Genomic DNA, 15725 nt, shown 5'->3' with positions numbered 1-15725 from the left:
AAAGAACAAAGCACAATGGATCAGATTCTAGGTTCCTGACCTCTCCTCTGAACAGTTGTTTCAAAACTGTCCAGAATTAACCCTGGTTGCTGAATTTTCTTTTAGCAAAAACTGCAGGAAAACCCAACCCCCCAACCTTCAAACCATCTAATACTCCTTTTGGTTAAAACTTTCAATTTAGCCTTTGCTTGGGTGCATTTTGGTAGCACTAAGGGACGTAAATGAGACTGCAGCCTCCCTCCTTGAATGAAGAAGGCGTGACCCTTCTCCCGATATCATACAACTCAGTCTGCCACAGACATCTGAAGAAAACAGCAGCAAAAAAATAGATAGCTACTTTATCTTCCGGTTTGCATTTTTCTAGCCAGTGACAATTTGTTTTTTCTTATATTAAAGAACTTCTAGTTTACTGGGGACATCAGACATTGGCAAAACTCTGGAGCTATGTAATTAAGAGATTAAAGAACATACAAGAAGAAAATTCACCTAGCTACCGAGGGAATGATGTTACACTCAGCAGTACTCTCCGTGCTGATCACATATCCCCATCAGCTGCTGGGGGTCTGTGTTTTCAATCAGTAGCCTATTCCATTCCCAAGATACTTACTGGGTAGTTACCCATGACCATTTGTGCTGTCCCTAAGAGCTCACACAGTCTCTGTCATTGGGATTAGTCTTACCACTTTACTTACTTACTGTCTTGAAAGGGGCAATTTTGGCAACAGGAATTGAAACCCCTGAATTTTCCTTGTGGAAATGATGACTGCTGATAAATGTAAGTGGGCCCGTTACTGCTAGCTACCAAAATGACGTTAGAAGGTGATCCTTGACCTGCCATACAAGGTCATCACTTCATAGTCATAAATATTTGTTGAGTGAACGGCCAGCAGAGTGAACGTACCTCACATGGTTGGAGGGAGTACAAGACTTTAAACAGATTCAACGCACTGAATGGCATTTTGTAGTATCCATACTGTCTTGAGATCTATTATTTTCTTCCCTTTATTTTTTTCCTCAAATATGCTCAGACTGCTTGGCCAAGCCACTGCTGCCGAATCTCACTTAGTGGGAACTAGAGAAGGTCAAGAGGGATTGGAAGGCGCCAAAATCAGTTACTGGCTCCTTTCCATGCTGTTCTATTCGGCTTTTCTAAGTAGCCATATTAGAAGAGAATATATTAACATTTATTATGTAAATAATATACTAGCATTACTATTCCTCACTATTGCTTACCCTGGGTGAAGAAAGATCCTCCACAAGCATAATCTTCAGGCTTTATCACAAACACCACAAAGAACTGCCCGCCTGGAAAATCCTTCTTCTGCATGAGAAAGAAAGACAGTGAGAAGAAGGGAGGAAGTCCAAAATGGTGCAGGTGGGGGCAAAAAGAAAGAGGAAAGAGAAGAAAAGTAAAGCTCACCCCTGCTCCTTAACTCGTTAGAAAGGATTTTCACATGCCCATGATCTGCTCCAGATTATCCACAATAAAACAATTGTTACAGCTAAGAAATTAGGTACATACACTGTTCTCATTTCAATCTGTCTTGTACCCACTCGTGTGCTTGGAACTATCATAGATCCCATATAAAAAATATGTCCACAACCTATGTAGTAATTGTATATTAAGTTCTTTAAATTAATAAACTTTATCTTTTTAGAGCAGTTTTAGCTTGACTTTATTAAGTTTCTATTGGTTTAAAATCTAATGAAATACGACTTTCTCAGAAGTCACGTAGTCAACAGTTAAATACATAATTTAGGTTAGGGAAGCAAAGGCTCCAATCAGGAGGCCTGAGTCATAGTCCTGGCTTTGACTTTCTCTATATGGGCTTCTCTGTGTCCCAGTTTCTTATCTGTGAATGAAGATGATCTTTAAGGTCCAGTGTATTTCTACAATTCTGACTTTTTAATTATTTCAAAATTTCTATATTATCTTTAACCTACTGAGAAAATGGCCCAAGACTGAATCATGGGCTCAAAAGAGAATAATTTATTGCCAAACACATTCAAAGTAGGAATGTACTGAAAAGCTTTGTACTTTGTTAATTTAGTGTCTGGATGATGTAAAATCTGAGTTTCCTACTATGGTTTTTTATTTTGTCCTTTTTAATTTGGAACCACTTAATGCTAAGGTGCTAAGGGAAAAATAAATACTAAAACAAGAGCAGATATTTGAGATATCAAATCTGAGACATTAGAAAATTAAAGCTTAACAAGGACCTACTGTGTAGCACAGGGACTTATATTCAATATCTTGTAATAACCTATAATGGAAAATAATCTGAAAAAGAATATATACATATATATATCTGAATCACCTTGCTGTACACCTGAAACTAACACAACATTGTAAATCAACTAGACTTCAATTGATAAAAAAAAAAGAAAATTAAAGCCTGACTAATAGAAGCTTTTAGGTCTGATCCCTAAATTATAATTAATCTTTTCTCATTTATAGCTTATTATTCAATAGACAGTATCTCCTTACCTAGAGAACAGATCAAATTGCAGATACTTCAAGTAAGTACCATTCTAAAGGCAGGGATGGAATCTCTTTGAAAATATACTGACATGATGCGTGTGTACATTTTTGCTATAAAATTACCATTGAAACAATAATTTAATTATAATACCAAAAGGGCAAACTGCTACATAAATGTGGTTCATATTTCCTTGAACCTGTCCATTCTGCCCAGAGTTGAAGTTCTCTTTTGGTCACTGTTAGTAGTATAAATTATTAGAATATGTGTTTTTTTTCATTGAAATATAGTTGATTTACATTATTGTGTCAGTAGAATGTGCTTAATTGCTTTAAATGGATCTGATAAACTTTACCCTAAATTGGCATCCCCTGTTGAGTAGATTGGAATCTTCTGCCCTCATCTCCCTAAGCAATCCGTCATATACATGTCCTGCTGCATCATAGGTTCCCAAGATTCCCCAAGGGGGGTGGGGCACCTGGCAGAGCAGCATTGTCCACCAACACCCAGGTGTAGCAATCTTTGTTTTAAAATTGATCAGAAAGGAAAGAGATTCAAGGCACACAGTGAATGGTAATCCCTTAGGTTTCTCTAAGTCCAGTAGGTAACCTGATTATAAAATGTGCATTATCATTGACAATAATGACCACAGAAGTGTTGTCTTACCTGTAGTGTGATGGCAGCTTTCTTGGTCATGGACTGATAGATACCATTAAATTCCACATTGTGGTCGAGATCGTACACCGGGCACTGTAACGTGCATAAGGCATAAAAAGCATCATTGATGTCATACTATACATACTAAACATACTATCTGGATCACAGAGGAGGGGTCCTTACTGAGCCAGAAACCATCAAGAGTTTTCTCCCAGAACAGTCATAAAAGAGTCTTCCTAAAACTTGATGCCATGTTCTCTAAAATCAAGGTCACTTTATATCAAAGAGAACTTAAGAGATTGTCTTAAAGTATATCATACTTTCTCCACTTTTTACTAACACCTTACAAGGCAGAAAGGGCTTAATGACACAATAAAAATTTTAAAACATAGAACTACAGTAGGCTTCTGTTTTTCTTGTGCCGCCCACTTGGTCTTCCTTGTTCTTCGTCATGATGCTTCTTCCCTCCCTCCCTCCCTTCCTTCCTTTATCTATTTTGGTGAAGCGTCAGCTATTCTCTATCTCCCCAGATCAATGGCCACAAACATAGACTGCCCACTTGTGTGCACAAGATGTTTTTATCACTTAGCAGTTTTGTCAGAGATACATACTAGGAGGATGACATGGCGCTCACCCTTTGCTCTCCTTTATCCTTTATCCTTGACGATATAATGCTCCAAATTGGAAGGGGGACGAGTTACTAAGACTCACCATGATATTCTGGACTGAGACAACGGAACATGGATAAGCCACTTCAGACATGACTTTAATGATAACTGAATCCACATCTTCAGGAAATTTGTATAGAAAATACTGAGAATGAGGAAAAGAAAGACAAGACTTGTTAATGTTAAGAAATGTTTACAATCACGAACTCAAAACTGTTTTCACACGAGTAAGAGTAATATTGGGCACGAAGTTCAGCTGTGAATCTCAGTAAGCCTCCAGTGTTTCTGTCAGCCATTCATCTCTTGCATGTTGAGAAAAAGCTCTGTGCAGAGCTCAGACACTAGGAGTATAGCAGTGAACAAGGCAAAGTAGCCAGTTCATACAGTCTTGCCTTACCATTTTTATGGTCTTTTTTTCTCAACTGAACTTTGCTACATTTCATTCCAATTTAGATTTAAGAAGATTTCCCCCTCCCTCTGGGCAACCTTTTGAATTAGAGATATGTGAAATGTAACAGGAGACAAGGTTTGCCTCTGTGTGGTCAGTTTGAAATATGAAGCTCCACCTTGAAAAGCAGATAAGCCTGTTCTTCAACAATCTTAACCACCTTCCCATAGGCAAAAATTAGCACTGGTCCTACCCTTCCTCTAGACTTCTTTTTTTTGCCAAAGAATCTATTTTCTGGCTGGAATATAATGAGATGACATTTAGACTCAAGAGACCAGCCCTTACATCTATGCCCCTGAAATATGTTCACAATTTTGGGCAGGCTGAGAAAAGTATTGAAAAGTATTTCTCATGTATCACCAGAATAAGGAAACATTTATAATAGGGATTATACTAATTATATACTTATATTATAAATCCACTGAAAAAATTTATTAACTCTGAGTTTTAAAGATGTTACTAACAATGAAGGAAGGGGACTTCTGCCCAATAATTACAAATATGGTAACAGGCTGACAAGCTCGACATGAAATACGTGATGAAGATTTTGAGGAAACCAGATGAAACAAGCCCCTATCCTAGGACTTTAATAAATTTACCACATTAAAGGAGAGGCAAAACATGGTAAACTTAATTTTGCTTTCCAACATCCTCTTTATTAATCTTATTCTGAGAACCAGAGCAATAAAAATAGAACTTTTTCAATAACCCAAAGCCTTCTGATAGGGAAAAAATAATCTCAAGATTAAAGAGTGTCATCAACGCTGCTGTCTGGAAGTCTGTTCATGCCTCGTAGCAGATGGCAGCGACACTCGCAAGAACCCGCTGCATTTTGTGCTTTCAGTTTGGAGCTTGATTCAAATACATATAATACAGGGCTCTTCTGAAGGTGAATACTCTGTAATTCCCCACAGGTATTCTTGGTTCTTAGGGAAGCCATACTTTGTGACTCAAAAGCATTATTATGGTTACTATTAGCAATAATGAACATCATATATATTCAGATATGGTTTTGTGCAAAGAGTAGACATCTACTGAAACTTTATCTATATGCCAAAGTATTATCAATCTTCTTTATCTCTAAATTACCATAACCCTCCCCACCAAATAAACCCCTTGCCTTGATAATTACCAGAAAGAAGCAAATGACAAAGATGCAAAGCAATGTCTGGAATTTAGGCTGAAAATCACCATCTTAAACCCTGATTACCTACCCAGTTTCTGTGACCTGCTTCTCTCTACAGGGAATAGAGGCAGACAGTGGTGATGCAGATTGTCTGAGTATGTGCAAGAGTTTGGGTGAGTTTATAGGAACAGAAAATTTTTCCTACAATTGAAGAGGGTATAAAAATATAGGCCAAAATGGGAACAGTTACAAGTAAAGTAAGACCTTCATAGATGTCAAAGAACTTCTATTTTGTTTCATTAATTTGTTCTAAGTATATTTTACTCCAGTTTGGGGTTTATATATAAGTTATTTAGGCTTTAATATTTAATACTTTTTTAATACAAAGAAGCTATGATACATAGTCATCACTGATTTTCAGTCTACAAACTGAAAGTACGTTACAACATTCAGTACATCATATTGTCTATAGGTCTGTGCAGGACTATTATACTGTACTGTTTCTGCAGTTGGGGTGCAGGTCGCTCCCGCCCGGCTTCTAGATATCTCCCATTGCACTTAGCAATGAGTGCTTTCAAATATTTCATATTTTAAGTGGCCAGTAACTTTGAAGGCAACGGACTGTGGACCTGGAGTCCTCTTCTGTCACTGGGTGGCAGTATTTATGCACTGTGGAGGCTTTCGCTGGTGGGAAATTTAACTCTGAAAGGGTGTGTGGGAGTCGGCTCATGCAGGTTTGGGGAGCTGATCGTGCACATCAGTCCCCAACTCAGTGTTCAGTGACTTGGCGCTGGCAGCCTGATATCGGCCATGGTGGAGGTATTTACACTGCAGAAATGGGCAAACGCTACAAATCAGGGCTTTCTCTCTGAGAACCCGTTGTTAAATATTTACCAGCTCACAAGTGGTTGTAATAGATTTATAACAGTGTCCATATAATATGTTAATCCCAGTTTTAGCATATCCAAAGCAAAAAATAAGTAGCCAAAGCTGCAGCCTACAGAATTTACAATAAATATCAAGACATTAAATAAATGTGTTTTAAGCTTGCTTTTGCATAGACTTTACTCTTTCAGAAGCTATGAAAGGAAAAAGGAAGGTAACTAGAAGTGTCATTAGAAAAGCAGCCTGAATCAATCAAAATTTTCATCTATTTATTCTATTTATGATTATAGTCTAATGGAGAACACAACACAAATATCAATTCTTCTAATAATTTTTATTATTAGACATTCCTATTCTTTCTTTATTACATAAAAAACTAATTTATTTTACCCATAACACTGTAGAAATGAAAATCTGTCTTACTTTTATTGTATTTCCAGATCAACTGACTATTTGTGTATCTGTTTAGTGGTGACCTTCCACTCCCTGTCCCCTACCCCCATCCAGATTATAAGGTCCGTGAAGGCAGCAGTTGCATCTCTCTCTTCTTCACCTTCCATCCCTGGCACCTAGTGCTTGGTACATAGTAGGCTCACAATTTGATGAATGAAGGTTGAGCCCAGGAACATCTGCAGACAAATGTCATGCCTCCTATTTCACACCAATTCAGGTGATAAGGTTAAATACTGTGTCTAACATCCCAGTTACATGAACAACATTCCAAAATTACAAATATAGCTCAAGTTGTGAAAGATTAAGGGCAACACCACATGCTGATTCTGTTACCATGGTTTCTTTGGGTAACACCAACAGGTGGAATTATGATAACTTTGAAACCCTTCACTTACCTGAGGTTGAGAGGGGCTGGCAGTGAAGTGAAAGGCAACATTTGTCCTGAGAAGTGCAAGGGGGAGAGGGAAAGAGGGAAAGTGAGAGAAAAGCAGAAGTTAGCGAGCAAAAATTATTTATTTAAAAGGATGCTATCTTAAACTAGATGCAAGTACAGCCCTACCATTTGTGAAGGGAATTCTGGGTCCATAAAAGTGACAAGTACACTGCATTGGAACTTGGTGGTTTCAATTCTCAAGAATGATCAAACTGGGGAAGGGATCAATTTTATGTCTTTATATACCCATGAAGTTATACCTATACAAGTAAGTACTTGTTTGCTTTTGTAGACACTTTTGTCTTTGGATTCTCTTAAGATTTTACAATCAAGCACAGAGTTTAGGTGTCAGAAGTGGGTTGAATGAGAGAGGAAAAGAGGGCTTGAGGTCCTTTTACATAATTCAGATAGCACTTCAAAATAATTCTGATGCCTTCATGGCAAAAGATCGTTTTTTAAAAAAATGTGGTGTCTAGATAATCACCACGGAAGGGTCCCTAGGAATAGGAGCAAGCTCTTCCTGCCCCTGGTCACCCCCAAATTGTCTCCATTTCCATCCAAGATTGTGTCTCTTGGGGCTAGGCATTACCTTCTAAGACCCTTCTTAAAATGCACATGCCACCAAAAGAATATAATGAAGTTACTTTCTCTCCAATTATTAATTTGCTGTGAATTATTTTATTAGATATTTCCATTCTTCTGGGAAAGACAGCAGTGAGCCAGCACTGGGAAAAGGAGAGTGTGAGGAGCGTGTGGGACGCAGACATCTGTAGCCTAGGGTGCGGTTGGAAGGAACGTATGTGAAGCAGTTCAAGAGGCCGGAAAACACAGTGACAGATTTGGTCTCCTCTATAGTCACATGAGGGCTGCTTTTAGGCTTTTGTTCTCTCTGGTTCTTGCCTCACCTTTAGTTACGAAGATCACTCTTACATGCCCACTGCCCTCTCAATGCCTGCATCTGGGGAATGGCATGACCCCAGCCCTCCAGGGTGGCCTGCATTTCTGGGAACCTGAACTTGAACTTCTCCTGGGCCCCCTCCGCAGCTTCACCCCTTGATTCACTCTAAAGAGTCTTTCTTTCCATTCCTAATTTTCCTTTTATAGAAATTAAACAGTTTAACAAATTTTTATTAAAGATTCCTTTAGAAATGGCGTGCCAAGATATTTAAGTAGGAAGTTTGTAATTGGAGGTGCTGTTTAGAAGTCATAAAATTTGAGCACTATTTCTAAAGGTAATGACAATTTAGGCTGTCAGCAGACTAGGCTTAGAATTTAGCAATGGGTGCAATGTTTATATATCCACTCTCAGCAGAAATCATCATCAGAGTCAAGGATTGGTTCTGCTGAAGCACGGTTATTAACACTTGGCCTAAAGTCACCTAAAGAAGCCAAAGTCGACGTCCAATCCAGTTGTGTGTGTGCTCCCGAGATTCCGCAGCCAAAGTCAGGCCCTGAGGTGCTGTGTGTGGCTCTCAGCAGTGTGGGGAGTGTCATCTCCTGTTACCAGGGCGACACGGGGCCCTCAATTCTGTTCGTTGCCAGGTCAGGGGAAAGAAGGGGATGCTGATTTTCTTGGCTAGCAACAGACAGCATGAGATTTCCAGAAGCAAAGAGTTTTCTTTGGCCAAACATTTGTTTTTAAATTCTCCCCTGTCATTTGAATTCCTGTTGTAACATTGAATGTATGGACATCAATATGAATTTTCTGTTTTTTTTCCCCTTATTCTTTATGTTTTATTCACTAGTACAACACATGCAGACTTTGAAAACACATTCTTTTAAGACTATCACACTGAAGTCTTCTCTTTCTCATGGAGTCAACAGTGTGTAAAATCAACACAGTGTCTGTTGCAGATGAAAGGCTCTGCTTCCTTCCCTCTGGGCCTTGACAGAGGTGGGGGAGGTTTATTTTATCAGGGGTCATTAGCCAACAGAGCAAATCTAACTGAGACACATGTATACCTTTAGTTTTAGAGAAAGAAGTAGAAAAAAATTCAACTTGTTTAAAAAAAATTAAGCACAGGAAACAAATGTTTATTTAATAAATAAGAAAGCCTAAAAGCTGACTTTGTGTCCTCCTGCTGGCTAGCTGGAGGGAGAGGGAAAGAGGAAAGGAACAGAGGGCAAGAGAGATGGGTGTGCAAGTAAGGGATGCAGGAGGAGAAGAAGGAGAGGGGCCCATAGGGAGGCAGCGCAGAAATATATACAGGCGGGTAATAAAGCCCAAGAAAAAGGAAAGGGGGATGGGAAGCAGTAGTAAGTGGAAACACAGGCAGAGACCAAAGCTAAGTCATTTTTGAGGTGAGGACCAGAGAGGACTGTGAGATTCAGAGCATCGTATTCATCTTACAATAGCAAAGCCCCCCCCCCCACTGAGCACAGTGGCCGTTCAAAACCCTTTGTTTGTTGAGGGAAATTACACCAGATTGTGCACTTGGACTGTGGACTTCAGGGTATCATTTCCTGTTATCTCCTTACTGCCTGCCATCTGTCATGAACTGCCTTTGCTTATCCCAAATCTTCCACCAACCCTCCATCACCTGTACCCCTCCACCTCATTGCTCTGGTCCAAGTATGAACTCTGCATGTGCTAAATACTGACCTTTCTTCCCTTCTCTGGGACTTTGATTCTACAAAAACCCAACTCTCCTATAAATTTTATCTGCCTTTCTACCCCTTGGTTTAGAAATATACTCTAGTCTCAACCATTTTCAAAGTAAATAACCAACAAAAATAGCCCAACAAAAATTCCCCTCTTTTCCCTAATTTCCCTCCTTTGATGTTCTATAGCCTCCCTCTCCTTCACAGACCAGCCTGGTAAAAGAGTACTCTGCTCTCATCTCTCATTCATTCTTTCCCTGCCATCCTCCTGAGGCTGCCAGTCACCTTCTAATGGCTAAATCCAGTGACTTAATCCTTATCTCTCTTTACCTCTCTGTGACAGTGACATTTGACACTGACAACCACTCCCTCGTCTTGGAACTCTTTCTTCCCGTGGGCTCTGAGACACCTGATTTCCTGGGTTTCTCCTACACATCTGGCTATGCTGACTCAATTTCTTCCAAGAATTCCTGCTTCTCAGACCATCCCTTAACTGAGAATGTGACCTGCAGTGATATTCTTGATCTCATTTTCCATCACCACATACATTTTCATTCCTATATGTATAGTTATATATATTAAGTTGCCATTAAAGTCATACACACACACATACACACACACACACACACTTCAGTTGTCAAGAAAACCACACCAATTCCAGTGAACCTCAAGCCTCCATGTTCAGCCCAGGGCTGTCTCCTGAGCTCCAGTCACAGAAGAGTGATTATCTGCTGGGCTTCTGCACTTGACTGTCCCTCAAGAACCTCAAACTCCATATGATCAAAGTGGAATGTATTATCTTCTCCCTAACCCTGACCTGCTACGTCTCTTAGTAAGTCATTAGATGACTAATGACATCATTGTTAGAGTCATCTTGGACTCCCTGTTTTTTTAATCAACTTCCACATTTGATTGCTTACCAAGTCTTAAAGATTCTATTAGTATAATAGTAACCTGGATACACGTGCTTCCACCTGAAGCACCTCTTTGCTCAATAGAGCATCCAATAAGAAAAAAAAATTGAAAAGTAATGTAAATCATTACTGTAGTCTACCCCCCAAATACTAAAGAGTGATTACATAATATGACACATAGCAAAATGTTATAAAAGCCTTTTCACTCATCCATTTTCTAAAAAATCTCTACTTTTCACAGCATAGTAGCTGAGCTATCGCACTCAAAACTCTCTCAAAACAAAGTGTCAAGATCTTCACTTAGTAGGCTAGAGGAGGGTTGAAGGCTGCAAGTACTCTTGTGGGACTGTATTTTTGATTCTGCTGCATATATTTTTTGAATTACTAAATTATCCCCATGTGTGTATTTGCCTCTTCTCTCTCCAGTTCATCTTCCACATGGTCACTAAAGTCATCTCTAAAAATCAAATCTGTTCATGATATTCTGTTGCTTAAAATCCTTTAGTGGCTCCCATGATCTAAAAGGTGAAGTCTAAACTCCCTGGTGCAGCATACAAGATCTCAGAGATCAAGGGCTGAGTACTGCCTGTCTCTCCCCTTATCTCGGGTAACTCCGCCTCAGGCATCGCGTGGCCCAGCCTTCTTAAAGCATTTCTACTCAGCCGGCTCTCTGTAACTCAGCTCTCTCTCCTGATCGTCATGCTGGTATATGTTCAATACTCTGCTGGGCATCTGCACAAGTTCAACATGTCCCAAAGTGAACTGATCTCTTCCTCCCCTCCTCAAAATTCTCATCTTTTAGTGGCACCGCCATCGACAAATTAGAAGGTCATCTTTGACTCTCCCGTTTCTCTTGCTCCTCGTATCCAATCAAGTTTTGTCAATTTCACCTCCAAATTCTTCGACTCATCTCATTATTTATCTTGACCACTGCATCACCTTCTAATTTCTCTGCGTCTGGTCTTGTCCCCTTCGAATCCATCCTCCACACAATTGTCACAATTTAGACAACTATCTGCATTTCTTAACAGCCCTTCCAAGCTCCTCTCACCCCAGGATCAGGTGCCTGCCAGTCCCTACAGCCTCCTGCCCTTCCCTGTCTGCAACGTCACACTCTGCAGCACTGAACACCAGGGCAGTGGGGTCTGGGAAAAGGAGCGGTGGCAGAGCTGGTGTATGTGTATGTGGAGGCAGGTAGGGGAGAGTTAAGATGGCAAGGAGTAATGCTTTAAGGCAGAGTTTTATTTTTTAAGCAGGATTTAAATAAATACTTCATGGAATTGAGAAACATATTTAGGGCAACAAAAATTAGGAGGACAATTTTCAACAGAAAATAGAAATAGCATGTTACAGTGGGAAGAGCACAGAACTGGAAGTCAGAAGGCAAATCTAGTCTTAATTTTGCCGTTTCATAGTTGTGTGTTTGGACAAATCATTTAACCTCTCAGGGCATGAGTTTGCTCACGTGTAAAAATGAAATGAGTGGATTTGATTTCCAAAGATCCTTCTGTTCTTAAGATTTATGATTCTAGAGAAAAAAAATCCCAGAATGTGTTTCATATACCTTCTACTCTGCTGCTGAAAAACATACAGCAAGGACTGCAACGTGAGGCCAGATCTCACCACAGCCCTCAGTTCTGGTCTGTTTACCATCATCCTCTGGATTTCTGGGTTTCCAGCAAGGCTTGTATAGGACAATCCAGAGCCAGGGAGGAAGAGACACAAAGATCTCAGTTACCATCTCTTCTCAGGCTTATCTTAGTCTCATAAAAGCCCTGGTAACTGTGCATTTTGAAATTCTCTAAATGTCTGGTTGCTGAGGTCAAGTCACATTGTGAGAGATGGAAACAGAAGACAACATGAGGGAATAGATTTGCAGTTTCACCACACGCATCTCATTCACTAACACTCGCACAGAGTTGTGACCTTATGACTTCAGTGTCACAGAATTCAGTTCTCCAAAGGGTCTAATTAGCCTCACAGATACCAGCCCTAGAATTCAAGTACACTGCTCCCAGGTGACAGTGACAGGTCAGATACAGAGACCAATTAGTAAAGCTAAGGCTTCTCTGAAGTTCAGTCTGCACTTCAGAGCAGTAATGTGCTGCTACCTCCTTCAAGTTACAAGCACAAATTCCCACATTATTTAATATCATAAACAAATTTACTATTAAAACAAACATAAGCACCATATGTAGAAACTGTTCAAATGTACTTGTTCTTAACTCTGGCTGCAGATTAAAATCACCTGGGAACTTAAAAAATATATATTCTATAATGCTCAAACCTCCCTCCTAGAGACTTCGATTTAATTGATCTTTTTCTGTCTTTTTCTTCTGGTGGGTGGGGGGATTCTTTGCTCTTGAAGTTATCATGTCACTTTTTTCTACACCAAAATTAATGGAGTGACTTGGAAAAAATGCTGTAACTACTTCTCCATCTTTCTGATCTTTCATTAATCCACCTGTCCATCTAAGGGTATATACTGTCAAGGGCTGTAGAGAAGACCAAGACAGATATTTGATTCCTATTAGCAACTCCACTGGCTACAGACTTCAGAATAAATTGCTTTATAAAATTTGAGGAATGCTTTGTACCAGAACAGAAAATTCTGATATGGAAAACAAGCTGCAAAAAAGTAGCATATAAATATTTTTAAATATTCTGATTCTTCAAAAAGTAACTTTTTTACTGAAGTGTAACAAACATCTAGAAAAGTTAGGGAGTTGGTTCTTGGACACAAGTCCACCTTCTCCCCAGTTGCCAGCCTCCTGAATAAAGCACCTTTCTTTCCAACCAAAAAAAAATGCAAAAATCGTAAGTATATATCTAAATGAATTCTCACCAAGTCAGCATAATCATGCACCTCTTCTTTCTTGCTGAAAAGTATCACTGTCCTAACTTCTAACATTACAAAATAGTTTCACTTGTTTTTAAACTTTATGTAAATGCAATCAAACAGTATGTATTTCTTTTGTCTGGCTTCTTTTGCTCAGCATTGTATTTGTGAGATTTATTGTTGTTAGGGACTGCAGTAGTTTGTTCATTTATATTATTGTGTGGTATTCCATTGAATGAATAGCACAATTTTATATCTAGGAGTTGGGTATATAACTAGAGTGGAACTACATTGTTGGTTCTTTCAAAGTGTAGCAATTTGGGAAGCGCAGTGGGATCTCATTATAGGTTTAATTTGCATTTCTGATAGCTAATGAAGTTGTGTTTTTGGACCATTTGGATAACTTCTTTTGTGAAGTGTCTGTTCAAGTCTCTTTTCCATGGGCAAGCCATTTTAATTTTTTTTTTACACAGGTACAAAAATAATACTAGATATTTCAAATAACTGATTTGCGGTTTAGTTGATTTTGTCCATTGTCAATCTGTTCTATGTTTCATTGTTTTGTGCTTTTATTTTAGTACTTCCTTCTACCTTCTTTGAATTTTATTTTCAGTTCTCCAACTTCTTGAAATGGTTACTTAACACCTTGATTTTGAGTCATTCTTCTTTCCTTACATATACATTTGAAAGCTACAGGTTTTTCTCTAAGCTGTGCTTTATTTGCATCTCAGAAGCTTGGATATTTTCATTATCATTTGTTTAAAACATTTTCTAATTTTAATTTTGATTTCTTTGACTCATAAGTTATTTAGAAGTAGACTACTTAACTTCCAAACCCTTGGGGATTTTCTAGATACCAATTTGTAGTTGATTTCTATCTGAATTCCATATACAAGGATTTCAGTCCTTTGAAATATATCAAGACATGCACGAGAGCTTGGCAATTTTGGTAAAGGTTGCATCTACACTTAAAATGTTTAGGCATTCTATCATATTGAGATACAGTTTTCAAAATACATTAATTAGCTCAAGTTCATTAATTATGTTTCTTAGAGGGCCAGAATGTCTCCATCCCAACTACTCAGTTTTGGCATTGTAGTGTGAAAGCAGCCAGAGACAATATGTAAATGAATGGGTAGAGCTGTTTTCCAATAAAACTTTATTTATAAAAACCAGTGGCCAGTCTGTGGACCATAGTTTGCCAATGTCTGTTCTAATTACTGTATACTGTTATTCCTCATTTTTCAAAAATTTGCTCTATGCCACTTCTCTAGTTAGTACCTGCTTTCACTAACCAAAAGAAATCTGGAGAGTTTTGCTTTTACGAAAAAAGGTGAAAAGTAAAAACAGTACTCAGCGTTTGTTTTGCAGTGTGCACTCTGAGCAGTGATAGTGGAACTATACTCAGCATCTACGCACCAAAGCTGCCATACCTTTGAACTGTGTCTGTGAGCATCTGTGCTTTTTCTCAATTTATTTTATGCATCCATTAGAAAGATGTATCCTAAGGGAATTGCTTCTTTGCTTTATGCCAGTCAGCTTGTAAAAGGTTTGATAGAAATGCTCTACTTTCACATAGTGGGGGAATCTTGTATGTATATTTTAAAATTTGGCCCACTATTCTATTAGCTACGAAGTCTTTAACAGAGACGATGGATTTGTCTAGTTCTTTTTATTCTGCAATTTTGCTTTATATATTTTAAGTGACATTATGGGGTACATACAAATTTGGAATTTAAATTTGTCCTCTTGGTAAATGATTCTTTTAAAGATATGAAATACCTCTCTATATCCAGTAATGCACCTTGAATTAAGAAATATCTTGTATAATATGACATACTGCACCAACTTTCTTTTGGTTAGTATTAGAGTGTGGTATTTCTTTTACTATCCTTTTATTTACATTTATACATTCTTTTTAAAAGATTGTACTCTTGTAAGCAACATATATTTAGTATTTTTTTTCTGAATCTCATTTGACATTCTTTGTCTTTTACTTGGCATATTTGAGTCCATTTGTATTACACACACACACATATGTGTGTGTGTGTGTGTGTGTGTATAAATATATATATAAATATATATATTTAATGGGTAAATATAAACATTGATTCCCCATCTGAGATTCTTCTGTCTCTGTCCCAGAGTTCTAGTGAGAGGTCCAGGTCACAAGATTGTTTTCTCAAGTATATTTTCTGCTCCTAAGATCGCCACAATTTTG

At 38.5% G+C, this 15725-nt stretch overlaps 1 protein-coding gene and 1 long non-coding RNA gene across 2 annotated transcripts in view; one reads left to right on the top strand and one right to left on the bottom strand.

The window, feature by feature from the left end:
* Positions 1-15725, bottom strand: part of SIDT1 (SID1 transmembrane family member 1) — an 87124-nt gene that overhangs the window by 40109 nt on the left and 31290 nt on the right. Inside the window, 4 exon segments of the mRNA XM_032479313.1 lie at positions 1234-1321; positions 3147-3230; positions 3849-3950; positions 7113-7158. Of these exon segments, the coding sequence (XP_032335204.1) occupies positions 1234-1321; positions 3147-3230; positions 3849-3950; positions 7113-7158 (320 nt within the window).
* Positions 579-12031, top strand: LOC116663573. The gene is made up of 3 exons (XR_004319766.1): positions 579-779; positions 11864-11869; positions 12019-12031. It is a non-coding gene; the product is annotated as an uncharacterized LOC116663573 (long non-coding RNA).

This window comes from Camelus ferus, chromosome 1 (assembly GCF_009834535.1).
Source record: "Camelus ferus isolate YT-003-E chromosome 1, BCGSAC_Cfer_1.0, whole genome shotgun sequence".
In the NCBI taxonomy this organism is placed as follows: domain Eukaryota; kingdom Metazoa; phylum Chordata; class Mammalia; order Artiodactyla; family Camelidae; genus Camelus; species Camelus ferus.
This window is presented reverse-complemented; position numbering and strand designations above follow the sequence as displayed.